The sequence below is a fragment of the Equus przewalskii genome, chromosome 30 (genome assembly GCF_037783145.1).
Source record: "Equus przewalskii isolate Varuska chromosome 30, EquPr2, whole genome shotgun sequence".
NCBI classification, from domain to species: Eukaryota; Metazoa; Chordata; class Mammalia; order Perissodactyla; family Equidae; genus Equus; species Equus przewalskii.
Genome location: NC_091860.1, coordinates 26,262,380 through 26,288,977, shown reverse-complemented (window position 1 = coordinate 26,288,977; position 26,598 = coordinate 26,262,380). Strand labels below are relative to the sequence as shown.

Here is a 26,598-nt window from a genome sequence, read left to right as displayed (position 1 = left end):
CGAGGAGAAAAGTAGAAAGGGAAGGGCGGTGTTGGGAGAAAGGTGAGAGTGGAAAAAGTAAGAACCAGGTCTGTCATGACTAAACTCCCCAGTTCGTTCTCAGAATAAGAGTTCGTACATCATTTTAAAGCTGACAGCAACTCCTGTCACCCTTATCTATTAGAGAGAAACTAACCGCTATTTTGTGGTTACATCAGAAAAGCAAACACACACCTCCAGACACTGAAAACACTGTCATTGATGATGAAATAAATTCACTCCTAAAAGAGCAGAGTTTCTGACAAGGCCACTCCGTGCCTGGTGGAGCTGTTCTTCAGAGAAGCCCACACGGGTGCTGGAATGATTACCAGCATGGGCAAATCTCTTGCCATTCATGTCCCTCTTGTCATTCATCCTTCAAGTGCATCCTTCCTGGTGGAGATGACAGTGATCCTGTTTGACTTATGCTTTGTGTGGGCAGCTGGCAGGACTGGAAACCAGAGTGCCAACCCCCCCCCCCCCATTATGGGAATGGGGAGACGTCATCTCTAGCCCCACAATGCTAACGGGGTTACACATTTTTCAGATGATTTGCATATAGCTGCAAAGCAGGTTGCCATTTTTCCGTTAGGTAAGTAAAATTGATAATATCATTTATCTTACTACAGTGAACCGAAAACCTCATTAATTCAGTCCACCCCATCCCTGATTAATTTTGAATATGTGTTAAATTTCATGACAAAGTGACAGATCGAAATTTACCCTTAGGAAACATATTTTGGGGAATGTTTGCTAAGCACTATACCAAGACTATTTTAAATCTTATATGGACGTGGTTAAGTGCGTAAGTCACAGATATTTACAATGGAAACGAAAGTTAGAAATAATATGAGGAGCTACTATTGACTGAGCACCCACTGTGTGCTGGATTGCTTTATACTCATCTAAAAAATACCCACAGCATGCTGTATGGCAGAAATTGTCATCCCTACTTGACAGATGAAGAAACTGGACGTAGAGGTTAATTCTCACACAAGGATTTACAGCTAAAAAGGAAAAGAGCCAGGATTCAGCATCTGAGGCCCTTTCCACTACACCTGGCAGCCAATTTCTATTTTTAAAGGTGAGTGCCCCCAGACAAGCTATTTTTAACTATTCAAGTTACTTTACATACCCCCAAATTTAAAAAAACTAAAACAACTGAACTGTTTATTCTGAAACATCACGAATTCACACTTACTTTTCTTACAATTGGTCTGAAATCCAAAGGAGTCACAATATCTGTATATTTTGGGAGAAAGGCAAGAGAGCAAAAATACCCGTGCCACGTTGATTTCTATTTCATCCTTCTGTGCGGGACGGAGCTAAACATCTGAGGCCCTTCCGCGTCCCCACCCACCCCGCCCATGACCAGGGGGTAGCACCACGGAATCTGTCTCCATAGCAACTGCTGCCTAATTGCCAAGCTAGTGGATCCTTGGGGAAGGCCCCATGCGACCCTTAGGATGAGCTCCTGGGAAGAAAAGGAAGGGTATGATACTTGTTTGTATAATACTACGTTTCGCTTTCTCCTGATTGCTGTCTATATTCTTCTGCAGCTTCATCTGTCATATTAGTGAGATTCATTCTTGTTGATACATTTAGTCTCAATTTATTCATCTTCCTCACCCTGTAGCAGTGGTTCTGAAACTTTTTGGTCTTAAGATTCCTTTACCGCCTTAAAAATTATCGAGGATGCCAGAGAGCTTTGCTTTATCTGGATTAAATCTATCCATATTTGCCATATCAAAAACAATTATTAATTAAAAATAACAATAAAAACCCATTATATATAATACATTCACATAAGCAACGTATTTGACAAAAAATAATCATATTTTTCAAAGCGAAAAATAATAATGGGAAAAGTGGCACTGTTGACATTTTTTGCAAATCTCTTTAATGTCTGGCTTAACAGAAAACAGCACGCTTCTCATATCTATTTCTACATTGTTTGTTGCTCTCAGGACATGCAGCCTCTAGAAAACTCCACTGCACAAAATAAGACTGAAAAGGGAAAAAGGCCCTTTTGGCAGCGCTATGAGGTTAGTTTTGACCCAAGAACTCTCTGAAAGTCTTGAGAATCTCCAGGGTTCCCTGGACCACACTTTGAGAATCACTGCTCCTGAGGATTCCATTGAAAGACATATATGACACTCTTTTTAATCTGTGCTTCTGTTGATGTTCGATTCTTTTTTTTTTTTGCTTTTATAAACCATACTATTGGGAGCATTCTTGTAGATATCTCCTCTGGCACGTGTCTGAGAATTTCTACAGAATATGTGCAAAGCAGTCGAACCACAGGGTTTGGGTGTATACACATCTTCAACTATAGTGGTTACTGCCAAACGGCTCTCTGAAATTTAAAATCTGGGGGCCAGCCCGGTGGTGTAGTGGTTAAGTTCCTGCACTCTCCTTCAGCGGCCTGGGCTTCACAGGTTTGGATCCTGGGTGTGGACCTAGCACCACTCATCCAGCCACTCTTTGGCAGCATCCCACATACCAAATAGAGGAACGTGGGCACAGATGTTAGCTCAGCAACAATCTTCCTCAAGCAAAAAGAGGAAGCCTGGCAACAGATGTTAGCTCAAGGCCAATCGTCCTCACACACACACAAAATAAATAATAAAATTTAAAATCTGTAAATGCGCCACTAGTTTGCAAGCACCTAAAACTTCAATGAAGATGATCTCTGGGAGGCAGGAAACGTAATTATAATTTTAAAAATAGAAATGTAACTCATATAGCTGAATACATATAGAATATATGTTATATTTTTATATAACTTCAGATATTTTCTCTAGATTATTATAGTAGATTCCTAATCATTTTGCCTGATGCCTGTCCCTCCTCCACCTTAGCCCTAAGAGCTGTCTTTCTCTTCCATGTTACAGCCTCTCTTTGCCTAAAGCATAAAGTCCAGACTTAAACCCACATGACCTCTTCGTTATGGACAAACTGCAAGACTTTAAGGAAATTCAGCTGCGGCTTAAGATATAGATTAAACGAGGTATCTCAAAAATATTTTGGTTTCTTAAAATGGGTTCCTCTAAATAGTTTTGCATTTGTTTCAAAGAACTTTAAACAGAACGAACCCTCCGTCCCCCACATAGCTATAAAGATGAAAACAAACACATAATGCTAATTAAAAAAAAAAAAAGCTAAGTAAACACATGGAGGAGATGTATGCAGAAACCCACAACTGATTTAATTTGCAAAACCACAGCTGTAGCTCAACTAAAGTAAAGATGACTTAGATAAAATACAACCAGAAAACTGAGATAAAAGATAGGGAGTAAATAGGTTAGGCGGATGGTTGAGCAAGCATCATGGGGATCGCAGGAAAGCCTGGGAAATCGCTTTGGAGTGGGGAGGGTGGTGCGTCAACTCCGGGGAGCCCGGGGACCACAGCATTCTTCGAATCCTTCCTGGCTGGAATAGCGTATCTACTGGACCACGTCCCTTTCACTCGTGACGATATGGTCACCTTGACACGGGAGGAGAAATAAGATTTTTAGGCTTATGTTGAATTTTTGAGGTGGGCATAGGAGATTCTCAATATTTATGAAATACTGGAAGTCAAGAGGCCTTTGCTGTGATCTTGACTCTACCGCCAACCAGCTGTGCCACCCTGAGGATCCTGCTTGGCTCCTCTGAGCCCATTTCCTGGCCTAAAACGAGGGGTCTGGAAAGAATAACTCCTATCTGTTCGTGCTAAAATTCCCTATTTTTATCACAATATTATTAAGATTTGGAGAAAATTCTAAGAGATGATTTTTATCCTTAGGATGTAAGAAAAGGGGCGATGAAAGACTCTTTAAAAATGGACTAGGGCTATTCCTCTGTCCGTGGAATGTCTGGAGAGTACCAGGGGCGTTCTCAAGCACAGCAAAGCATGTTCCCTCAGATGCAACGTATGCAGAGGTTAACGGAGGAGGGGAAGCCGGAGTTCTGGGGCGTGGGCTGCACCAGTGGGAATTCACCAGGCTGCCCTTCAGTCTCCTTCTATGCATGTGCCTACCTGCTGGAATTGCCGCCACGGGCAATACAAAGTTAAGGATGTTTTTTTAAATGTACATCCTCATTACTAATAGAAACCATAACAGTTAGATTCCACATATATATTTAGCAACAATATTTGTTGACCATCTATGAAGTCCCAGGTATGTACTAGCAGAGGAATGCAGTGGTGAGAAAGGAGCCATGGCCCAGGCCCCATGGAAGAATGGAGAAGACAAGGATTATATGTTATTTGGGACCAGGAAGGGCAGAATAGGCCTTTTCTGTGTCACCTGATGACTTGTCTGCATCCTCCTTTTTTCTTTTTTTAACCATGATTTTGTGGCACTGAGTGCATATCAGATATTTTTGCTCTCCCTCACTCTCCATAAAAAGAAAGCTTTTAGTAATTCAAGAGCAGGCCAGCTTCCAGACACTCTCTTTACTGCTATTTCTTAGCAGTGCATGACCTAAATTTCTTATTTGCGTACTGTTTACTTTTTCGCTGTCTTTCTTCTCCATGAGGGTGGAGACCCTGGCCCTCTTCCCTCCCCTGTATTCCCAACACCCAGATCCATCAGTGACCAACGATTAATTAATTGATCAATTAATGTTTGTTGACTGAATAAATTCTGGCCTTCCTCTTCTCCATAAAACTTCCCATTTTCTCTAAGTTACTGATTAAGCCACTCGAGCATGTGAAGGAAATCTCAGCGGCACTTGCATTCTTAAGAGGATCTGTGTTCCTTAAACTTCTGGTTGGCAGAATTTCAGGTACCGGAATAAGGCAAAGTGAGAACTTTCTGGCAACAGAATGGGGGGTATTCTGAGCTCAGATGAGCAGAAGCATTCCACAGGCGGGCACCCTTTGATTTGCTGGGGAGTTACTCCAAGAAAAAAATATCCCTCTGTCCTGCTCACTGTTTCCTCTATGACCAAATTCACAAATCCTCTAAAAGGCTGGCCCGGGGAGGCTGCACGCCGGAGTCCACCAGGGACACAAGGGGAAGGTTAAGACGGAAGCCGCACAAAGTGTACATACTTCTGTTTCCGCCCCCGAGACAATGAATCTCGGATGCTCTGTGCCTCAGCGGTTATTGTAATTTTCTTATTTATTCATTTTCAGGGCTAATATTTATATTCAATGAATTGCTCAACCTCTGAAAATTATCCATTTGCTCAAATAGGAAGCATCTATTGTATTTCTGATTTTACTTTGCAAACTAACCAAAAAATCATAAAGTATAGATTTCTTGAGATTTTAAAAATGATTCTTTTGAAAATGTCAATACAAGAAATGTTTTCTTTTTCTTTTTCTTTTTCTTTTTTTTTTTTTGAGGAAGATTAGCCCTGAGCTAACATCGTGCCCATCTTCCTCTACTTTATATGTGGGACGCCTGCCACAGCATGGCTTGTTAAGCAGTGTGTAGGTCCACATACAGGATCTGAACTGGCGAATCCTGGGCCTCCAAAGCAGAATGTGTGAACTTAACCGCTATGCCACCGGGCTGGCCCTAAGAAATGTTTTCTTGAATAAGGCTATCTCTGAACATTTCAGAATCTTGTGCTTCAGGAACTTGTCAAATAATAATAATAATAGTCATGAAAAGGATCAGAAACTTAATGTGAACCTTATTAGTGATTCATAGATAAGAGAACATACTGACTAAAAAGCGAATCACGAAGTTACATCAGACACATACCGAAAAACAATTTAAGTATCTCATGGTATAAAGATAAATTATTCTTCTAACTTTCAGAACAACCTCATAAAGTTGAAGTTCAAACTTCAAAGTTATTACTAAAGAATGTTAATCTGGAAGCATTTCTTACTCATTTTTCATTTAACTTTCTTCCTAACAGCTCTTTGCAAGTTGCAGCCATCAGCATATATGGATGTGTGTGTGTCCAAATATGATGCGATTTGTGTTTTTAAATGTGACCCAAACAGTCCTTGAGAGGCAAAGAAGGAAGGAAGTCTCAAAACTCACTTCTTAGAATTAATACCAAAGTCAGGTAGTATTTTTAAAAAAATGAGTCCATAGATACAGTATATTGCCGAATTCAGGCTTAGCCAAGTAGAGTGTTAAGAACAGAGACCACAGCATCCACCTGCCTGGACCCAAATTCCAACTCTGCCACTGAGTGGCTCTGTGACTTTGAACAAGCTATTGAACCTGTTCGGTCTTCTGTAGAATGAGGACAATAATAAGATCCACCTCGAATGAGTTAATGGAAGTAAATTGGTCAGAGCAGAACTTGGTATACAGACAAAGCTCAGTACCAGTTAAATGATTATACTAAGTGTATATACTCAGAGTCAAAAGAACTATGATCATGTTTTCTTCGTCCACGACGCAGCAGAAAAAATATTTTCTCACGACAACTACTTCCTTTACAGCTGTTTTGTCAAAAGGAGGAGATGGGCTCCTTCAAGCTGGGTCCTCCTTGTTGGGGCGTAGCTGGTGGCCCACCCCTCTCAGTCAGACCATTTCCCCTGTACCTTGTCACCAGAGCCCAGTGCATCACAGTCAGTTTCACTTTCACGTTACTTAGGCAGAAAGACATTCAACCAAGTGAAACAGGCAACGTCTCGGATATAAGAGTGACAGCCCCACAGTTTGTCCCAGAAGCAGCAACTCCTCTTCACTTTGCCCCACTTCCCTCCGGCCCCTTAGGTTGGGCAGCGAGTCAGCTGTGCAGAACCCCCCAGTGTCTGGAGGGCGGAGGTTCTGTACCGCTTGGACTCGGGGTGTCCTGCCTTTCCATTTGGGGTCAGGGATGCCCCTTCGGGGTGCTCCTCCCACATCTCTGCGGATGCACGGCCGGGTCTGATGTCAGGCCATCTTCTCACGGTGTCCTCCCTGTTCACCAGGACACGCACCCTGCTCTCTCTCACGTCTGACTGAATTTCCTCTTTTACTTACTGTGCTTGCGTCTCGTCTTCCGTGTGTCTAGTGCATCCTCTTTCTGCACTTGCGCAGTTTCGCGCCCGCCGCTTTGGCTCCATTGCACAGCCCACTCTTCACGGCTCTGACCCTCCTCTTCGTCACGCTTGCCTTCTTCCTGTTTGGGGTCCTCTGGTCGTTGCTCCAGGCACTCCCCGCTCTGTCTTGTGCGTGCACTACACTGACGTGCAGTAAATATTTACTGGGCACTTGTTGGGGAGGGGACTCTGTGCGACTGGAGAGCAAGAGCCACAGATCCTGCCCTCAGGGGGCCCAGGGTGCTCGGGGAGCTGAGGGAGAGTGCTATTACTGCTGAGATAGCGTCCTGTACAGGAGCCCCCACACACAGGGGAAGGATGTTGTAACATAGCTGGGGTGGGAGGGAGCCTTCATGGAGGAGGTGACGTCTGAGGGGTCAGCCCAGCGAAGATTCGGCTGGGAAGAAGCGTGTCCCACGCATGTGGTCCCACATAGAGCCATGCTAACCCAGAGGCAGCTGAAGAACCACGAGGAGCTCCAGGACCTAAGAAGGGCTCCGGGCCCTGTGAGAGGGGAGGCTGGGGAGGTAAGCATAGGACAGACCAGGAAGGACCCAGCAAGCCAGCAAGGGTCTGGATTTTATTTTGTGATGATATGGTGCAACCGAAGTTTTAAAGCGGAGAGTGTGTTCCGATTTTTGTTTTAGTCATATCCTTCTGTTAGCAGAGTGAAGAGTAGGTGAGAAGAGCGAGGCCAGAGGCTCAATCTCAGAAGATAAACGTGAGGTCACCTTTAGGGAATGTCATCCTATCAACAGCCTAAATATGTGGGCCAGACTGTGTGTCCCAAGACGGCTGAAGCAGCCTCTCCCACTGCACAGCTCTTCTGCAGTACCGCTCGGCCAGGCCCACTGAGCGGGGCCGTCTGCTGCCCTCCCCGTGATCCTGGTTGTGACTCACTTTGACCAGTGGAACATGCCACAAGTGATGCTCTGTGACTTCTCAGTTTGGTCCTTAAGAGATTTGAGCTTTCACCTTTGTGTGTTCAGAACACTCACTCTTAGGAGCTAATCACCATGAAAAGAAGCCCAAGGTGACCACATAGAAAGACAGGGAGTGGGGTGGTCCCAGTCTTCTAGCCATACCCACCAAGCACCACATATATGAGTGATCCCATCTCAGATCTGTGCACAACCTCTTGAGAGGCCCCCGTGGACCGCCATGAGGAGCAGAGCCAGCCCCAATTCCTGACCCACACGTCATGAGCAAATAGGATGGTGTTGTTTCAAGCCACTAAGTTTTGGGGGAATTTGTTACACAGCAGTGGATAGCCAAAGCAATATTCCGAGTCAGATAAATACACGTCAAATAAATAACTCTGCAGCCTTGACGATGTCAGGGCAATAGCTCTGGTCCACTGTCAGTATGTGTTAAGTTGTACCCCCTCCTGAATTCCTTATTACCAAATCTCATTGCAAACTCGTGTCACACTGAACTGATTAGTACTCAAGCTTTTTAAAAAGCGGTTCTTAGAAAATGTAATCCTCTGATTCTATCTTGCAAAAGGCTAAGAAAATGTGGTGTGTGGATTAAAATTCCCTGGAACTCAAGTCTGAACTTTCCTATTGGCACTTTTTACACAAATATCCAAACAAACATATGTTTCACTTTTTGGACCTGCAGAATGTTCGATGATTCTTTACAATTTGCTCTCAGTTGTATTGCTGAGTGACTCAAGATAGAACAGAACTTGAGTAAACAGTGTGATCTAACATTTGGACCCAGAGGTCTAGTCTGTTTTTCCAAGAGAAAATATCTGCAATATTTTTCCAGGAGGAAATTGATTTGCTACATTTAAATGCACATATATTCTCTCTGCTCTGAATACTTCTAGTCTGTTCCCTAAAGAGAATGGGCTTGCTCTTCTTTCTTTCATTTCTATTGAAATAAGAAAATTCAAATACGATGTTATGTGTTGACATTTCTCTCTACCAGCTCCACGCACGGGCCATTATTAATGCAGGAGTTTTACTTCATTCATTGCTAAACATGTGCTAACTTATGCTTAGCAACATTGGCAATTTTTTTGGTCAAAGGACTTGCATTTGTTTTCTTTTGGTAAGTAAGAAAAAGCATTTCCTACAGCTCAGATGCCTTTCTCTCCTAAAGTGCCTTTCGTCACAGATCTCAAGTTTATTATAAATATTAGCAGATCTCAACGCCCAGGAAGTAGGAAAGAAGCCCAGTAGCAAAATCCTTCTTTTTATTGGAAGGAAGGCTAAAGAACTATGTGCTGTGCCTACAGCAAATACTTAAGCTGCCTCTGCTTCAGAACTTAGAATTACGCAAGTTATTTTTCATTGAATTATTTTACCAACATTACAAGGGTTTTTAGAAAACCACCTAAGATTGGGTCAATTGTATGTAAGAGGTCTAGTAATTCAAGTTCTTCTTATGAGAGTTTATTTATGGTTACTATTAATATCACCCTTCTGTACAGCCTATGTCCTAAAATGCATGCTAAGCTATTTTTCTTTTTGAGCCACTAATGCAGAAGAATGAAAAGAGTTCCCATCCTTAGAGGAGAGAAGATTTCCTCTGGCTTCTAGTCTTCATTATCTTATCTTCCAGAAACAGAGGCCATTAAGGAAATTAAGCTGTTCTTTTTGGAGAACCAGCATTTTGAGAAAGCGTTGTTGTTACAGCATTCCTCGTGTCACCATCATCACCAATACAGAAGGAGGAAAATGTTTTGTTGTTGTCATCATATGAAATTTTAATTTGCAAAATCAGAACTGTAGCTGCATGACTTCAGTGTCTGGGTGATGACTTCTGTTGACTGGTGAAGGGTCACGCCCCGCACTCTTGGTTATCCTCTCTGCTCGACACAGGCTCCTCACCAACGCTTATGCATGGGCTAACGACAGCCTGCAGTCCCTGACATTTATCCAGGACTGTACCACCCCAGCTGCCCGGGGGAAATCCTGGTCTGATTGGAACATGTGCCTATCAAAAGAACCCCCCAAAACAGCAACCAAATATTAGGAATCCTAGACACCCCTGGTCCAACTCCCTCATCTTATGGTCAATATGGCAAAACCAGAATGGGAGCCTTGGTCTCCGAGCCCCACTTCTGTGACTTTTCTATCGCCTCCACTGTTGTACAACTCTGGAAGACTGGCATGGCCACCAAGACCCAGGACAAAGGCAGGGGAACGATGCCACGAGATCCTATGTCTCTCTCCCATCCCTTCTGCTGAAAGGGACGGTCTAATTTGGATTCTTAGTGCCCTTGTGTGCCATCTACCAGGTGTCCCCTTTCCTGCAGGGAGAGTGGAGAGTGAGGTGGAGAGACTGGGACCACAGAGCTCGGACTGGAGGAGAACAGCAGGTGACAAAGGACAGACAGCGCCAAACAGAAGTCAGCGCACCACAGCATGACTCTGGACTTGGCCCTGGAAACCACATTTCACTCAGATCCCTAAAACTGACCTTAAGAATATGGGCAAAAACTGGAGCGTTACGGCTCTTAATGCTAACGATTAGGCCCTGAAAAAGAGGATGTTCGTGCTTTGACTCCTTCATGTTGGCAACTGGAGGGAAATAAAGCATGCTCCCTGAGTATAAGAGGCTTCCTGAGCTCCCTCAAGTCAAGACGCGGTCTGAGAGCCAGGCTAAGAGGTAAAGAAGAAGGACATGGGAGGCCTGGTGCGTGCCCTCAGATGAGCTCACTCAGGAGACAATAACCGAATTAAAATATCCTTATTGAGCGCCGGTTATGAGCTGGATAGAACCCACGGTCCCCCAAGACATGAGAAGGCATAGAAGGGGGATAAGACATTACGAGCTGCATGGAAAGGGTGTAACACAAAAGGACACTTTTTCTGGTAATTGCCCAAAGGAACTCTGGTTGAGAAGAAGTCTTTGCAAACAAGGGAAGGAACGCACTTAGAATTTAGGGGCCACCTTATTTTCTTACTTCCCCAAAGAAGGCACGGTACTTGGAATGGAGAAGCCATTGGGGCTGGGATGCACAAGATGCTAGTCTTACACAGTAAGAGGTGTCTCCTCATTTTGCAGGCAGAGATGAGCATAACTAGTTGGCTGCTTTCACGTGACCCCCTGCTGTCACTCCCCAGGAGGGAAATGTCTCAGTGCAATGCACAGTGCGTTTTCCCTGAAACACAATGCCATTCACACAGCAAATCCCAGAGAGGGGACCTGGGCTTTTGTGACACAAGCCAGAAACCTAACCTCCAGGTTTAACGTTGTTTTAGCCGTGGCTTACTTGGTGTTAGGAACCCATACTAGTGCCCATTTTATTTTATTATCGCTGGGATTTATTTTTAATCTTCTTTAAAAGATTATGGGTTTTTTCCTTTGGTTTCATATTTTTGGTGATTCTATCTTAAAGTGAGTCCCCTACATAATTTATTACTCTCCACTTTTAAAACGTTTTTCCTGGAATGCTTTCAATGATTTTATCTTTGGCACATTTTTATCATCCTAATTTTTGAAGTTAGTCTTTTCGTCTTTCTTACTCTTACTCTTACTTGCTTTAACAAATTTTAACATAATTACGATTTTGTTCCAAAGAATCCTTAACATCTTTTATCATTTCATTAAAAAATTTTACTTCTTTTATCCTTTAATATTTTCTTTTTATTAAAATAATTTTTGAGATCTTGGTCTATCTACATTTAATGTCTACCTATTGCTTCATCCTTTTGCTTATAGGATATCTCAGAATATTTTAATATTACCTTTATTTCCTGATCATTTAGCTTGGTCTCTTTTCCTTTTATTACTGGCATTATAACGATCAGCGAAGTGAGAAGCTATGAGGATGACAGAGGGAGAAAATCACACCACAGACAGGGGGAGTTGGAATTTTTCCCTTGTCACAAGTTGCCTCTCAGTATTTCTAAATACTTCCCCTCACCTTCCACTCTGACTTTCTAGTAGAATTTATCCAGATAATTCCAGAGATCCAAAGGCAAAAACTGCCCAGGATGATGAGGATTCTACTTGTGCAGACATTTAACCCCCTGCTGGGAGTCTTTTCTCTTACCAGTTAGCACCCAGTCCCTTGGACATCACAGGTTCTAAAATTTACGGCTCATGTATCTATTGCACTAATATTATTGAGCGCCTACTGTATGTCAGATATGGTGCTAGATGCTGGGGATTCAACAAAGAATAAGAGAGAATGTGACTGCCCTCATAGGGTTCACAATCTATCGCGGAGGCCGAGGTAGCTGATATTTATTGATTGGTTATCATATGCCACACACACTGCTAAACACTTTCTAAAGATGATCTCATATGTGCTTTAAGAACGTGTGGGAGGAAACAAAACCCTAATGTGGAGGATCAGGAAAAGCTTTCCAGAGGAAAAGATGTCTAAGTTAGGGATTGAAGATGTCTAGGAATTAGCCAGAGAAAGGAGGGGTTTAGGGGCTGCAGGAGGCAATGGGAGGCACGGGGCTGCTAAGGAACCCAAGGAGGCTGGGACTTGGAGGAATGTGATGTGTGTGGTGCTGGAGAGACAAGGCTGGAGAGGTCAGGGGAGTGTAGATCAACTAGAATCTTCTAATGCATGTTACGGAGTCTGAGCTTCATTCCAAGCGCACTGGGTAGCCACTGGAGAATTGAAACCCAGGAGTGACATGCTCAGCTCTAGGTTCTAGAAGGATCCTTCCAGCTGCAGCATGCAGAACAACCCACAGTAACAGAGAACAGTTATGAGGTGCCAGCAGTAATGTAGAAGAGAAATGGTGGTGGCTCATGAACAGAGAGCAGGGGTGGGACGGGTGGATGGAATAAGGAGAAACGCAGGAAGTAGAACTAACAGAACTTGGTTTTGCATGAGCTGTGGAGGTGAGGAGTCAAGGGAAAATATCCAGATTTCTGGTTGTGCAAGAACAGGTGATGCCAGTGTCAGATACAGAAAAGAAGGAGAGAGGGATAGTTGTGGAAAGAGAAGCGGAAGCTGATACATTCAGTTTGGGGCGTGCAGTGTTGGCTGGTCCCCTCAACTAGCTGTGGAAGAGGATCGGCAGCACTTCGTACCGGTAACTGTTGGGCAGTGGTCAGAGGGAGATGGCTGGTAAAGCCAACGAGGGATGAGGTTGCCCATGGGGTGAGAAAATCGACCAACATCACCTTCCAGGGGACAGAAAGGAGAGGAAGAGCCTGCAAAAGAGAAGATAGGAAGAAGGAGAAAGGGATGAGAGGATGGAAGGAAAACATTGCCCCAAGGATGCAGGGGTGCACAGCACATGATTTGATGCAGAGGAGTCAAGTTAGAATTTAGCAAGAATGAGCAATAGGGAGTGTGAGTGTGCGAGTTTCCTAGATGCTTGTGGCCAAGCCATGTGGAGCAAGGAAACAGAGCCAGGGGTGGAGAGGACCATTTAAGGGGTCTGGCCAGGAAGAGGAGGACAGAGAGATGGAAGAAGCTGGAGGAAGGCGTAGAAGGCTGGTCTTTTTCTTCAAATAAGGAAAGGATTTAAGCACGTTGGATGCAGGGAGAAGGGGGCCAGGAATGAGGGAGGGAAGGAAAACACAGCACAGGTAGGAGGTAGTCAAGAGAAGGGGATTCCCCAGGATGAGGAACAAATGGATTCCAGAGCAACCATGGAGAAAGAACATGAGACAGGAGGTGAGGCATTTTCTATTCATTGTGAAGGAAAGGAAGGATAGGAAGGCGGATCCAAATGAAGCTGGGTTTGTAGCCCCGTGATCAGAGTCAAGTTGTTCTCATCAGGGAAACTTCCATTTTCTCAGTTAAGCAGGAAGCGAGGCAACACGCCGAGAGTGAGGGGACAGTGGAGGCACGAGAAGATTTGAAACAGCTGCCGTAGAAGCAAAACAGAGTTGACCAGGGAATGGCTGCGAGCCCGGCTAAAGTTGGAAATCATGGAACTCGAGCATCATGAATTTGCACAGTTGCATCATTCTGTCCAGTAGAACTTATCAACCTCTGTATGGACATGGGAAAATTAGACAGCTGGATTCAGCGGTGGTCCTGGGGACCCCAGCTTTAGAAAGGAAAGGACGTTATCTCACATGGCACCACCGAGGCTTGTCTTTTCCCAGCAGCCAAGGGGAAAGCTTCCGGGCAGGAAAGAGCGGCTGTTTCCATTTTTGTCAGCTTCAGGCTGAAAGTCCCCTGGTCTGCATAATCAATACTATTCCTTCCTAATTGATCTACTTCACTGAGAAGCCGATGGAGTATATCTCAAAGCTCATATATTCTCCCTAACAAATGTGGAATATGGTTATAACACTCTCCCTGAAAACATGTCTTCCCCAAACAGCCAACGAATGAACAAACTTTGGGAATATAATGCATGGAGGCAGGAGAGGAATATTAAATTAGGAGCCAAGAGATCAGCGTTTCCTGGTAGTAATTTGCTCTGTGACCCTTGATCGAGTTTCTTACCCTTTCCAAGCCTCAGCGTCTCCTCTGTAAACTATGAATGATCCACCCAATGCCCAGGGCCCCAGGAGGGGATGATCTCATGTGTCCAGGCACTTGGCACAGAGCATGCTCGACAGATGTCCCTTTCCTTTCCACTTTTCTTCCTCCCTCCAGCCCCAAGCTTATATGAGTCTATGACTTAAAGCAATGGTATAAAAAAGTCAAATGCCGTGGGTAAGTCTATAATTTTCAAGCTTTTAGGTAAGAAACAGATTTAATATGTTCCAAACTCCACAATACAAAATTTCATGAAATAATCGCTCTTGCGCCATGAAATGCATTCTAGTATTTTCTCTTCTATTTCATTTTTAAAGATATGCTTGTCACAACTCAATACACTAATTTCATAATCCAGTGATGGACTGTGTCTTGCGGTTTCAAAAACACTGTGTAAGAGGCTTGTTTTTGCATTACTGAAATAAATATATAAGTGGACCTCAGAGTGGAGAATGTTGAAGGCTACTGTGCTAAAAATGCTAAACACACAGCTGAGATGAGCTCCTCCCAAAATGCCAAGAAAGGCGTTTCAGTTGACTTTTGGGAAAGACTTGGCTTCTTGTTCACCTGGGCTGTGAAGGGTCATCTTATCTTTGCAGCCTTTGGTTTCCTTTGGAAACTCACGCCTCCCTTGGTAGCACTCTACTTACCAGGCCTCTGTACTTTGTTCCATTGAGCGGAACAGCTCAGAGGGCTGGAGACGGGCAGGAGGATGAGATAGCCAAGGGCAGTAAGGGGTCTGCTCTTGGCACTTGTATATCTAAAGAGTCGTAGTTGACACAACACACTCAGAGGGGGAAGCCTCTGAGCTTACTCTGCTCTCTTCCACTCACCTGCTACACTCAAGCCAGGCTGTGTTCCTTTCCTCCACCGGGATGTCACACTCACGTGCTGCCAGGTCCTTCTCCAAATGCTCTTCCCACCTTCTGGAACGTCCTCCCCTGGCCCACTGCCATGTACCCATCTCAGCCAAGCCATCACTTCTGCTGGTACATATTCTCAGACACCCCAAATCTCAGTGCTCCTGTAGCACCGTGCATGTCCCTAGTGTAGCACCTGTACCTTCATTCTGTGCTTATTTACGGAGGGCTGCTGTGGGCTAGGTGAGGATACAGCTATGGACAAATGCTGGCCCTCATGGAGTTTACATTCTAGAGGAGGAATGGACAAAGCAAACCAAAAAATATGTAATAGAGTTGCACACCATAATATTGTAAGCTGACAGAGAACACTACAAAGACATGACGAAACCATCATACTTCACTGTAATCTCCTCTTTCCTTGACTGCGCCTCCCCCGCGGGTTACACTGCCCAGTGCGTGGCTCTCAGGCTCCCAACAAAAGCCCAGTGGATTCAAGCATAGCCATCTCCTTTTCAGTTTTCTCCACTCTCCTGGGAATTTGTCTTGTTTTGATCACATATCAGAGATAATTCAACCTTTAATCTTCTGCAAACGGTCTGTTGCACACAGTTAGAGTTATTAATGCGAATACCATGCTTATTTTACTCTTGACAACTATTCATTCCCAAATCACTAGGCCCTTCATGTAGGCAGGGGCAACCCTACCGAGAAGGACCTGTGTTTATCTTTTAGGAGCCCTCCTGTCCATGGTTTCTCTAGTCCTTCAGGGGATGCTTGATATTAGTTCCTTCAATGATTCTGCGCTGGAGAAAGGTACATAAGCACAATGTGAGAAAGAAAAAACAATACATCCAGGAGGAGTATCAGCCCACAGACCCCTGACATCCGTCATCAAAGGATTTGGTAAAAGTTAACTGGTTGCCACCTCACACCCATTAGGATGGCTGCAATCAAAAACCCAGAAAATAACAAGTGTTGGCGAGGATGTGAAGAAACCAAAACCCTGGTGCACAGTTGGTGGGAATGTAAATTGGTGCAGTCGCCATGGAAAACAGTGTAGTGGTAACTCAAAACGTAAACAGAGAATTATCATTTACTCCAGCAATTCCACTTCTGGGTACATAGCGAAAAGAACTGAAAGCAGAGAATTGAAGAGATATTTGTACACCCATGTTTGCAGTAGCACTATTTATAGACCAAAACGTGGAAGCAACCCAAGTGTCCATGAACAGATGAACAGATGAGCAAAGTGGAATATATACCTATAATGGAATATTACACAGCCTTAAAGAGGAAGCAAATTCTGACACGTGACAAACATAGATGAACCTGAAGGACATTACGCTAAGTGAAACAGCAAGTCACAAAAAGACAAATACTGTATGATTCCCCTTATATGAGATCCCTAGAGTCATCAAATTCATAGAGACAGAAAGAGGAACAGAGGTTGGCAGGGGCTAGGGGAGGGGAAGTGGGGAGTCATCATTTAATAAGGACAGAGTTTCAGTTTTGCAAGATGAAAAGAGTTCTGTGGATGGATGGTGGTGGTGGTCGCACAATAACGTGAATGTACTTAATGCCACTGAACTGGCCATTTAACAGTGATTAAGATGGTAAATTTTATGTTATGTGTATTTTACCAGAATTTAAAAACATTTAATTGGTAGGTTGCCAGCTCTGTGGTTTATGGCAACTGCTTGGTGGTCAGGCAAGTCTGAGCCTCAGCTTCCTCATCTGTAAAATGAGGATGATGGTGATAATAATAATAATACCTAATTTCTAAAAGCTTTGCGAAGATTAAATGAGATAGTAATGTTTGTCAAATACAAATAAAATTCTGAGTATAATATCTGGCAAGTAAATTATAAATAATCAATAAAACCATGCTTTATTGCTTTTGTTGGCTCAATGATTATTATCATCAATATTATTAGCTTAAATCAAAAGTTAACGTCAACCTATAGCGACCTGTATGTGCAGCCACAGTGAACGCCTTCAAAATACCTGCTAATTGTATCCCAGAGCAGAAATCTATGATTCCGGGCTTAGAGTGAGCTATTCCTAATTTCTGAGACCTCTGATTCTCATTTTGCCCCAAGGGTATTTTTAGAAGACAGAGCAATGTGAATTTGCATATAAATGGTTGACGAGTTAAAATAATGAAAGATGTTTCCATTATTGCAAGAAAACAACTTTTCATTCACCTTTTCCCTCAACATCATGTTTTTCTATGAGTTTCTCTTGATTTCTGCCTTACCCGCTAGAATATGTATGAAAAAGCCAAATTAGATGCATTGCTGCTTGAAAATGAGACAAAGTTCTACAACAATGCACAGAAACAGAAAGAGCGAGTTTAATGCTGTGTACGTCACCACAAGACTAATTTCTCTACTTTTAATGACAGAGTTGATTTGGGGCAATGAAATTATATAACTATGGAATCACATGATACATTTGTGTTCTCTGGGGTTTTTTCATCATGTAACAATTTTTTATTTTAAATGATTTGGGGGAAAATACTTGAAAAAAAAAGAAATGAAAGAATGAACCCTATAAAAAGGAAGTCACCTGAAATCAAATACACCCTTATCAACAACCACATCAGATTGAAATATCAGCAGTGTTTTCAGGGGCAGACAACATAATCAGTAATTCCAAAACATGAAATGCCTTAAAAACAGAAGTACTGATTCTAATTCCTATTTTAAGGGAAAGCAAATGTCGTATCATTAAATACTGTATTATAAAGAGATTTGTGGAGATTTACTCCTGAATGCCAGTTACAGATTTGTACCATAAGCCCTCACTCTCGAAAGAAATCCCAAACCTAGTCCACAGGGAATGTAGAGAAAACATCAAATTCATTATACACAAGCATTTCCTCTTGTCCACAGAAGAGAGAGGCCATATTACAACGGGATGGGGATCCTAGTTGGAAATGACCAAAGACAAACGGGCTATTCAGGGAAGCCCCCAGTACCTGCTGTGAGCACAAGAAATCGAGAATTCATGTTCAAAGGCATCTTTGAGATTATTAGAGGGACCAAGGTGTGAATAATCGAACTATACCCCTGCATATGAGAAAGAAAATTGGGACATCAGCAAAAGAAATCCCAGTTCCAGTAGCTGACCCGTGTTTGTTCAAGGCAGACTCAGTAAAGGAGTTTCTGTCTTCGGGAGGTCAACTTGGTAGGAGAACCAACGAAATTTGCCCCAGAGCCACTTGCCATCCTGAGCCACCCTAGCACAAGACAGTGGCGGAAGTGAACATGACAAGGCGGACGATGGTGACGAGAGTCCTCCCTGGAAGTTTACATTTTGAAAGTTTACAAAAAAATCACAGGAGGCCAAAACAAAGGCTGGTGACGCCGAACAGGTTTCTCTTGAAATCAGAGATAAAAGTTGGCGAAAGAAAAAAAAAAAAAAACCATCTTAATTTAGACTCAGTCGCTAACTTGGAGGAGCTTCACAGCTGAGGCTCTGATGTTTCAGAAGCTCTTCCTATGCTGCATCTTTAAATATATGTATGTTCCAATCAGCAGAAGAAAGAGAACAAGATCATTCTGTGGCAGACACCTGCATCAGACAATGGCCCCGGGCGCAGAGGGGTTTTAAACAGCTGTGCATAAACTTCAAAAGGAATTTGCAACCAAATTAGTAAATGTCACCCTCCTTCCCACTAGACACAGCATTTTCAGAGGAGATGAAGAAACCGCCGTAAGCCTGCCATTTTACAAGAGTTACCAAAGATAAGTTAGGGAAAAAAGGAAGATGGGATTCGCCAGGTTGGGGTGTGGGGTGGGCGTGGAGGGGACCCAGGACCTTACAAATAGTATTTGTCTGTCTATCAAACATGCTCGGCCAGGAAAGGACCGGTGGTGATCACAGCTTCTAGAGGACAATGCAAGGGGATCAACAATGGAGTGGAGCTGCCAGATGTGTTCAGAAAGGGCCCCTGGAGCCTGCGGACCCCGCACACTATATAGGGTTGTTTCATTCTCACCACGGACAGGGAGAGAGTGCGTCTTCATTCTTCTTTCCATGTCACCACCCCACACTTCTTGTCAGCTTGTGCCATTACTGAATCGTCTTTTATTAGCACCACTTTGAGCAGGACGTCCCCCAAGGACAAGGCGGCAAGTGGCACTCACCTTGCAGAAATAACCAGAATCTCCCAGCAGAGCCAGCCTTTGGGTCTCTCTTCATTCATGCCCACGGGGAGTGCCCCAAGCCTTTAGCACGAACAGTCCATTTCACATTGATAACCGGGGCTCTCACAAATCCAATAAAATAAAGACATTGAACTCTACTCTAACATGTAGCCCTCATGTTAAAGTCCCTCACGCTGATAAACAATCTCACTCAAGGTTACAAGACTGAGCACCAGGCTTTGGTTTTTTGGTATCTATCAGAGACCGGCGTCACCCTACCCCAGGCCCTGGAAAAGAGACGCGGTTTGTTTCAAAGCATGAGTTTTGGCAGCCCTGTCCCCTGCTCTAGCAAATTCCAAGAAAACAAGTTATTCTCCTCTGCAGACAGGTTGCCATCTGTCTCAAACATCTCTCCTTAGAAATGTTTGCCAAGAATTTAAAAGTTTACGCCGCCTTCTTCCCTCTCTCCCTCCCCCATTAATTCAGGTGAGAGTAAGACAAGAAAAAAAAAACCAAACAAACAAAACCCGAGAAGGAAAGAGGAGGCGCCCTCGGCCCCAGACCCAGTGGCCGCCCCACGGCCAAGGTCCGCAGCGTCCTGCGCAACGGGCACGCAAGAAACCACGGGAAACAAATGACCAGAAGTTTGCTGCGCTCGAGTGTCTTTTCGATTTCGCTCTCATCCTGCTCCCCTCTTCCTGGAACATCTCAAAGCGGGACTGGGGTGGGCCTCCCCTCGCCGGGCCGCGGTGCTGGCCCGGGGCGGACCCCCTGCCCTCCCGGGGCCGGCGACGAGCGCAGGGACCTACCTGCAGGGTGGGCTCCGGTCCGGGCGCGCGGCTGCTCGGCGCTGCCGGGGGCACTGGCGGGGCCGGAGCGGTGGGTGCGCCCGCGGGCGGCGCCGGCCAGGGGGCGCTCGTCACCCTGCGCCCCGACCGCCCCAGCGGGCTCCCCGGACGCCGCCCAGGAACCCGCGGCCGGCGCGCCCCGCGGTGCCGAGCGCCTGGTCTCCGCCTCTGCGCCCGCCCCTCCCCTCCAGCCTCGCTCCTTCCTCGCGCCTCTCGCTCCGCTGCGCTCCGACCGGGAGAAGATGCGGATGGGGTGCCCCCCCGGGGCGAGGATGCTGAAGGAGGGCCCGCAAGGGGCGCCTAGCATCAGCCACATGCTGAGCGCAAGGAAAACGGAGCTTGAGAGCACCTGCTTCTCCATCTACCCAAACCGAAAAACCAAAACGATCCTTCTCGTTGGAAAGATCAAGGTCATTCGGTAAAGAGAACTCTGTTTTGTCTGTTTTTACACTCTCGAAAGGACTTGTGAACATGACTCTTTTAAATTTACCTGCCTGAGAAGTCGGTGCAATTCTGTCCGGTGAAAAAATCTTATCCGGGTTGCGTTCTACCTATGATTTTGATTTTCTGTTTCTGCACAACTGTCATTTTATATATAACTTCCAGAGGTGCACCGCTTTAAACTTGACCACCCTTGAAGCTGCAATGTAACGTTACAGTGCATTGTCATTTGAAGATTTTTCTGCGGTGCTGTTGACACTAACGATGGTCATGACGACGACCACTGGGGTGGTTCTTCTCATACGCCATAGAATTAATTTTTCATGCAGGTTAGTAAAGCTTTATGTCTGGTTACCAATACTAGGATAGAGCTGTTGCATTTCCATTATGACATTAAATGATTAAAATGTACTTGGTTAAGCCTTTTTTTTCTTTTCTTTTCTTTTTTTTTTTTTGCTACAACACTCTAAGACCAGATTAGTCTGTGAAATAAAAGAATAATCTCTTTTTTTAAGGGAGATTAAAAAGGCATAAAAGAGCCAAACCTTGGATTAGCAAGCTTCTGATCACGGAAGTACAGTGTCAGCTGAAAAGGACCTCAGACTACAGCTGGTTCCCAACTTTTAATTTAAAGATGAAAAACTGGGGCCCAGGAGGGTTTGGTGACAGTTAATTCACGTGACTGCCTTGTGGCAGGCCTGTGCTAGGAAGCCAGCTATGGAGACTCTTTCCCCTGATCTGTAGGAACTCAGCAAAGCAAACACACACACACCTTTTAAGGACAAAAAGTATGTTCCATGAAAATTACTAGCCCCTCTCCCCCGTTTGTTAATATCAAACAGCATTAAATGGACCTGCAGGCCAGGATCATCCAGTAGACAGGCTGCCATCTTTTAGAAGATTCTAGCCAGGAGGCATGAGGGTGGACAGAACCTTGGATGCGCCAGCTCACATCACTAAAGCCTGGCACATAGTAGGCACTGATTGTGTATTTGCTATTGAAATTTAGTGGGAAAACATGCCTATGGCTGGAACAAGGTGGCAGAGCTGGAAGAATGACCCCCACTGCAGGCTGCAAATTAGAAACTTCCAGCTCAAAACACCTTCCTCCTGGCTCTTCTCCAGCTATCCTTATACGGAGCCCGTCACCTGGAGAAGAGATGGCAGATGCCGAGATAGTAAACCCACCCATTCCCCGTTGCTGGGGTTTTCACTGGCTATTTGAGAAGGAGGTAAAGGACATATAGGAGCTCTAGGGAAATTCATATGTCCTTTTAATTTAGTCAATAGTCAGTGGCTTTTAAAAAAAGCTTCAAATAATGATGCTGCTGATGATCATGTACCCCGTGCCTATATAGCAGGCATTGTAAGCAGCACTTTTTGATGCACCATTCACTTAATCCTCATAACAATCTTAGGAGGTGGATGTTATATCATCATCTCCATTTGAGAGATGAGAATAACGAGCTTTGGAAGGATTGTGCAACTTGCCCAGGTTCCCACCATTAAGAAAGTACCAGCGGCCGGCCCAGTGGCACAGTGGTTAAGTTTGCACATTCCACTTCAACAGCCTGGGGTTCGCTGGTTCGGATACCTGGCGTGGACATGACACCGCTTGTCAAGCCATGCTGTGGCAGGAGTCCGTGTACAAAGTAGAGGAAGATGGGCACGGATGTTAGCTCAGGGCCAGTCTCCCTCAGCAAAAAAAGAGGAGGATTGCCTGCAGATGTTAGCTCAGGGCTCATCTTCCTCCAAAAAACTAAAATAAAAAATAAAGTACCAGATCAGGATTCGAACTCAGGCCAGTCTGGAACAGCCCCCTCCAGCACCGTTGAATACCATCTCCATCCTAGAACCACTCCTTCCATCCTCTGCTTCTCTCTTTTCTGGACAGCTGGTCTCTGGAGACCCATGCTACCATCCTATTCTAGAACCATATCGTCCTACCATTGGAAATCCATTCATCTGAAGACTGGATCTATTAAAACAATATTCTTCCTATATCTAGAAAGGGGATTTATTTTGTTCTGTTTTGAATCTCATCCAAAAGGAAAAAATCCAAGTTTGTTCTTGATACATGCTAGACATTCGGGATTCCTCTAGAACTGTTGAGCCCCGCATCTTGCACGGCCAGCCTTCTCCTTCCGCAGCCTACGAGGCATTTCTGTTTCACAGCAGACATTGCCTCATTGTTTTAGCGACATGGCTGCTGCTCGGAAGTTCTCCACACGTTTGTTTCCTGGAAGAGGAAATGGCATTTCCTGGAGGGGACTACATGTGGGTGGTGAGGTTCCACTCTCTACGTTAAACACACCCCAACTTTCAGTTTTGTGCTTCTTTTCCTCCTTCAGTTTCTGCCCTGAAGTTTCCTGGAATCGTGCTGACAGACTGTGGGCAGAGGTTTCAGTTCACTTTAACCGGGAAAGACTTAATTCCTGCTTTTTGGATCCCGACCTAAGGAATAAATGACTCCCATGAGTCTTATCCTTGGAGATACAGCCATCCATCTTCCTCCCACCTGGGATTTCCAAAAGGGAGCTTGAGGCATCGCTTTGCTTTTCTTTTGGACCTAGTTGATGATTTTGCTCTATCTCCCAAAGAGACCACCTCTTGCGCCCTCTGTGAGGTTAACCACCTATAAAGGGTTTAGGATAGAAATTAAAAAGAAAATCTTCTTATGGTGAGCCCCAATTTGGAGAAAGATGGTATTTGGGGAGAAGTAGGATATGACAAACATGGACAATTGGAGCATAGATTAGGTAACAAGGACACTTCTGTCTGCACAAAATCAGTACTCAGAGGAAACCAGTTTGGGCTGTTTCCCGAGGAATTTAGCTATCCACTTTTCCTAAGGCCTGGCAGAGACTGATTGTAAAGTGGGCCACCTGAAGCCTCAGAAGACTCAGCACGGAATCAGAAGGCAATGATCTACCCCAACCAAAGACATGAAAAACACGTGGAGTCTAGCATCAGTTTATTCAGAAAATGTCAAAAGTGTTCTGGGAGCTATGGGTCAAAGCGACAGAAGCACAGACAAAAACCAGATATTTTAAATTCACAGTTTGGACAAGGGAAAGGAAGGTTTTTTTTTTTTTTTTTTGTCTTTAGTTTGACTTTATACTGTCAAGTGGGAAAAAAGGATAATTAGAATTTAGAAATTGTTATTGCGAAAAGAGAGCTCAAAACCTGAAGCAAAAATTGGCCCTCCCCTTGGGGAGAAAATAAACTTTGATTACTGCTGATAAGAAGATTGATACCAACTCTTCCAGACCCTGTGGGGAAAGGAGAACGCTGAGGGAAAAAGGAACAACGTTCATAAGGTGGTGTTTGTGAAAGTTCGGTTGTTATTATACTGCTTAGTAATGTTAAGCTAATTTTAAAATCTTAGACAACATAGGGGAGGTAGGTTCTAAGTCTTAATTTAAGAAAAAGAGATGATGGGGCTGGCCTAGTGGTGTAGTGGTTAAGTTCGTGCACTCTGCTTCGGTGTCCTGGGGTTCGCATCCTGGGAATGGACCTACACACCGCTCATCAAGCCACCCTATGGTGGCATCCCACGTACAAAACAGAGGAGGATTGGCACAGATATTAGCTCAGGGACAATCTTCCTCAAGCAAAAAGAGGAAGATTGACAACAGATGTTAACTCAGCACCAATCTTCCTCACCAAAAGAAAAGAAAGAAAGAGATGATGAGTGAACCTAATGCTAGCTAATATTTATTGTGCATTTATGACGTGTGTCAGGACATGGTGTTAAACACTTTATTTTAATATTTCATTGGATTCTTACAACGAATCCTATGAGATGGGTAATGTCCTCTTCATCTTACAGATACCATAGCTGAGTCTTAGAAGTCAAAGAAGTGACTTGCCAGGCTCATCAAGCCAGTAAGTGGTGGGGGGGTGTGAGTTGACGGCCAGTCTGTTATACTCAAATCCATAATTTTTGCAGCAGATGAACAGAAGCAAGACAGGAGCTGAAATTATAGTCTGAGTCTTGAAACACTAAAAAGAATTGTGTATGTTTGCGGATGTCCTGATGAGGAGGGCCTCCTAAGAAGAGAAGAGTTAACACGCGTATAGATGGCCAATTTGCAAATTATAATGTATCAAAATGCCCACTTAATAATTCAACCGTAGAAAATAAAACAAAATTTAGCCTTTAATGATGCAGAACATTTAGAGTAGATCGTTTTTTTCCTGAGCATCAATTACTATTACATCATAAAAGAATGAAATTGAGCATGAAAGTGTCCCTCCTTATTTTTTTTAAAAAAGGTAGGGCAGTTATGAAAACACAATATTGTCTTATTTTAGTCATAGCTTCTGAAATCCTAAGGGCCTGGGTTTTTTTTTAAGTCATCACTGCCAGTGAAGAGACTCAATTATAACATAGGTATCTGAATCAGATAGTGAGTAAGATTCGCAAGGTTGCTTTAACATAGTTACAAGTTAGCACAATAAACTCTGGCGTGTTTGTAAGTTCTAAGGGTAGAATCAGGAGGAGAGAGAAGGTCCAGTATTTCTAGGTTCCTGCAGAAACAGTTCTGGATTTGGTGAGCTGGGATATCAGCTTGAGGAGTATGGCCCAAATGGATGTAAACGTTTGTCTGAAATTAGAGAGATATTGATTAGATAGAGTAATCTATACAGCCCATTTTTTAGTGATGCTGTTCCACCAGCGGAAAAGCAACAGCAACCTGAATGTCAGAAAGGCTGTACATTTTGATGAGAATTCCTCCCCAGGAAAGGTTGTTAAGTCTGAGAATTAATCTGTGAATCCAGGAGGAGGAAATCAAGATGAAGCCTTCTGTCATATTTATAAATTTGATTATTGCAAGTCTACAATTTGACATAGTGCAATTGCCCCTGGATTTGAAAATCTATCAGTGAAGGTACCTGACTTTAGTGTGGGCCACTTTACCTCTCGATCGCGTTTTTAACAAGGGAAATGCCACACCTGCCCCTCATGACTCCCTTCTCCTTCAATCCATACCTCTCAAGCATGTACTATATATGGTTTTATTCTGCTATTACCATGTGTGCGCACACACACACACGCAAATGGAGGGAGGGACTCTCCATTTCACAAAAGTACGTTTGACTACATGGAATCTTCTATCAGGTATCTTCCAGCTATAAAATTCTGAGAATAAATGTCAATTGAAAGAAAGTTCTAGTTGTCAGTCATGGGGAATATAACAAAATTTGCGATTGTGGTCATTGCTAACTTAACATATTCACTGGTATAAAAAGATTTTTATTACTGTCAAGGATGTCATGCTCTGATGGCCCAGGAAAACATTGGACATCATTATGCTCTTCTTTGTGTACAATTTTCTTGACTACACCAAAGTTTCAACCGTTCACTTTAAAGTAAAAATTTTGTGAAACAAAAATATAAGGAATTTCCTTTTTTCTCAGTGGTTAGAACATAGCTTAATGAGGCCAAGTTGACCATATTTGGCTGTTGTGTGAGTCAGTTTGACGTGCTCTGTTTCATGGTCTTACCAACCCAAGCATCTCACCCTTGAAAGTTTTGTTTTTAGCCCCCCAACGGCAGCCCTTGAGACTGGTTATTTTTTTAAACTTGTATTGACTCATGGGTTGTAAGTAGATTTAAGCTGACATTTTCTTCTTCTTTCCTGTCTCTTTTTCTGCTTGTCACTAAACAGAGTTAGCAGACAAAAGAAGCAAAGCCCTGTGTTTAGAATTCAGCATATAATTTGGAGAGCAGATGATTTACTTACAGTTAAGTAATCATGGAGCTTATATTTGTACATTTAAGCAACACGAAAAATAATGACAAACAAATTAATCTTTTTACATCTCATATTAGAACCTGATGGAGATGCTATGCTCAAAAATC

The 26,598-nt window shown here is 43.8% G+C and overlaps 2 protein-coding genes across 3 annotated transcripts in view; one reads left to right on the top strand and one right to left on the bottom strand.

Moving 5' to 3' along the window:
• The window catches only part of PRKCQ (protein kinase C theta), a 119,618-nt gene extending 99,230 nt beyond the window's left edge, over positions 1-20,388 (bottom strand). The window contains exon 1 of one of the 2 annotated variants that reach the window (XM_070601873.1): positions 20,250-20,388. The gene's annotated coding sequence lies outside the window, so the exon portion shown is untranslated. Of the gene's footprint in view, positions 1-19,440; positions 19,935-20,249 lie in introns of those variants that run through there. The other variant, XM_070601874.1, reaches the window with a different exon arrangement.
• On the top strand, positions 19,999-25,902 carry LOC139080551 (uncharacterized). The gene is made up of 2 exons (XM_070601876.1): positions 19,999-20,706; positions 23,081-25,902. Exons 1-2 carry the CDS (start codon positions 20,075-20,077, stop codon positions 23,196-23,198), a joined length of 750 nt encoding a protein of 249 aa, XP_070457977.1. The 5' UTR covers positions 19,999-20,074; the 3' UTR covers positions 23,199-25,902.
• Positions 25,903-26,598: the final 696 nt, after the last annotated feature.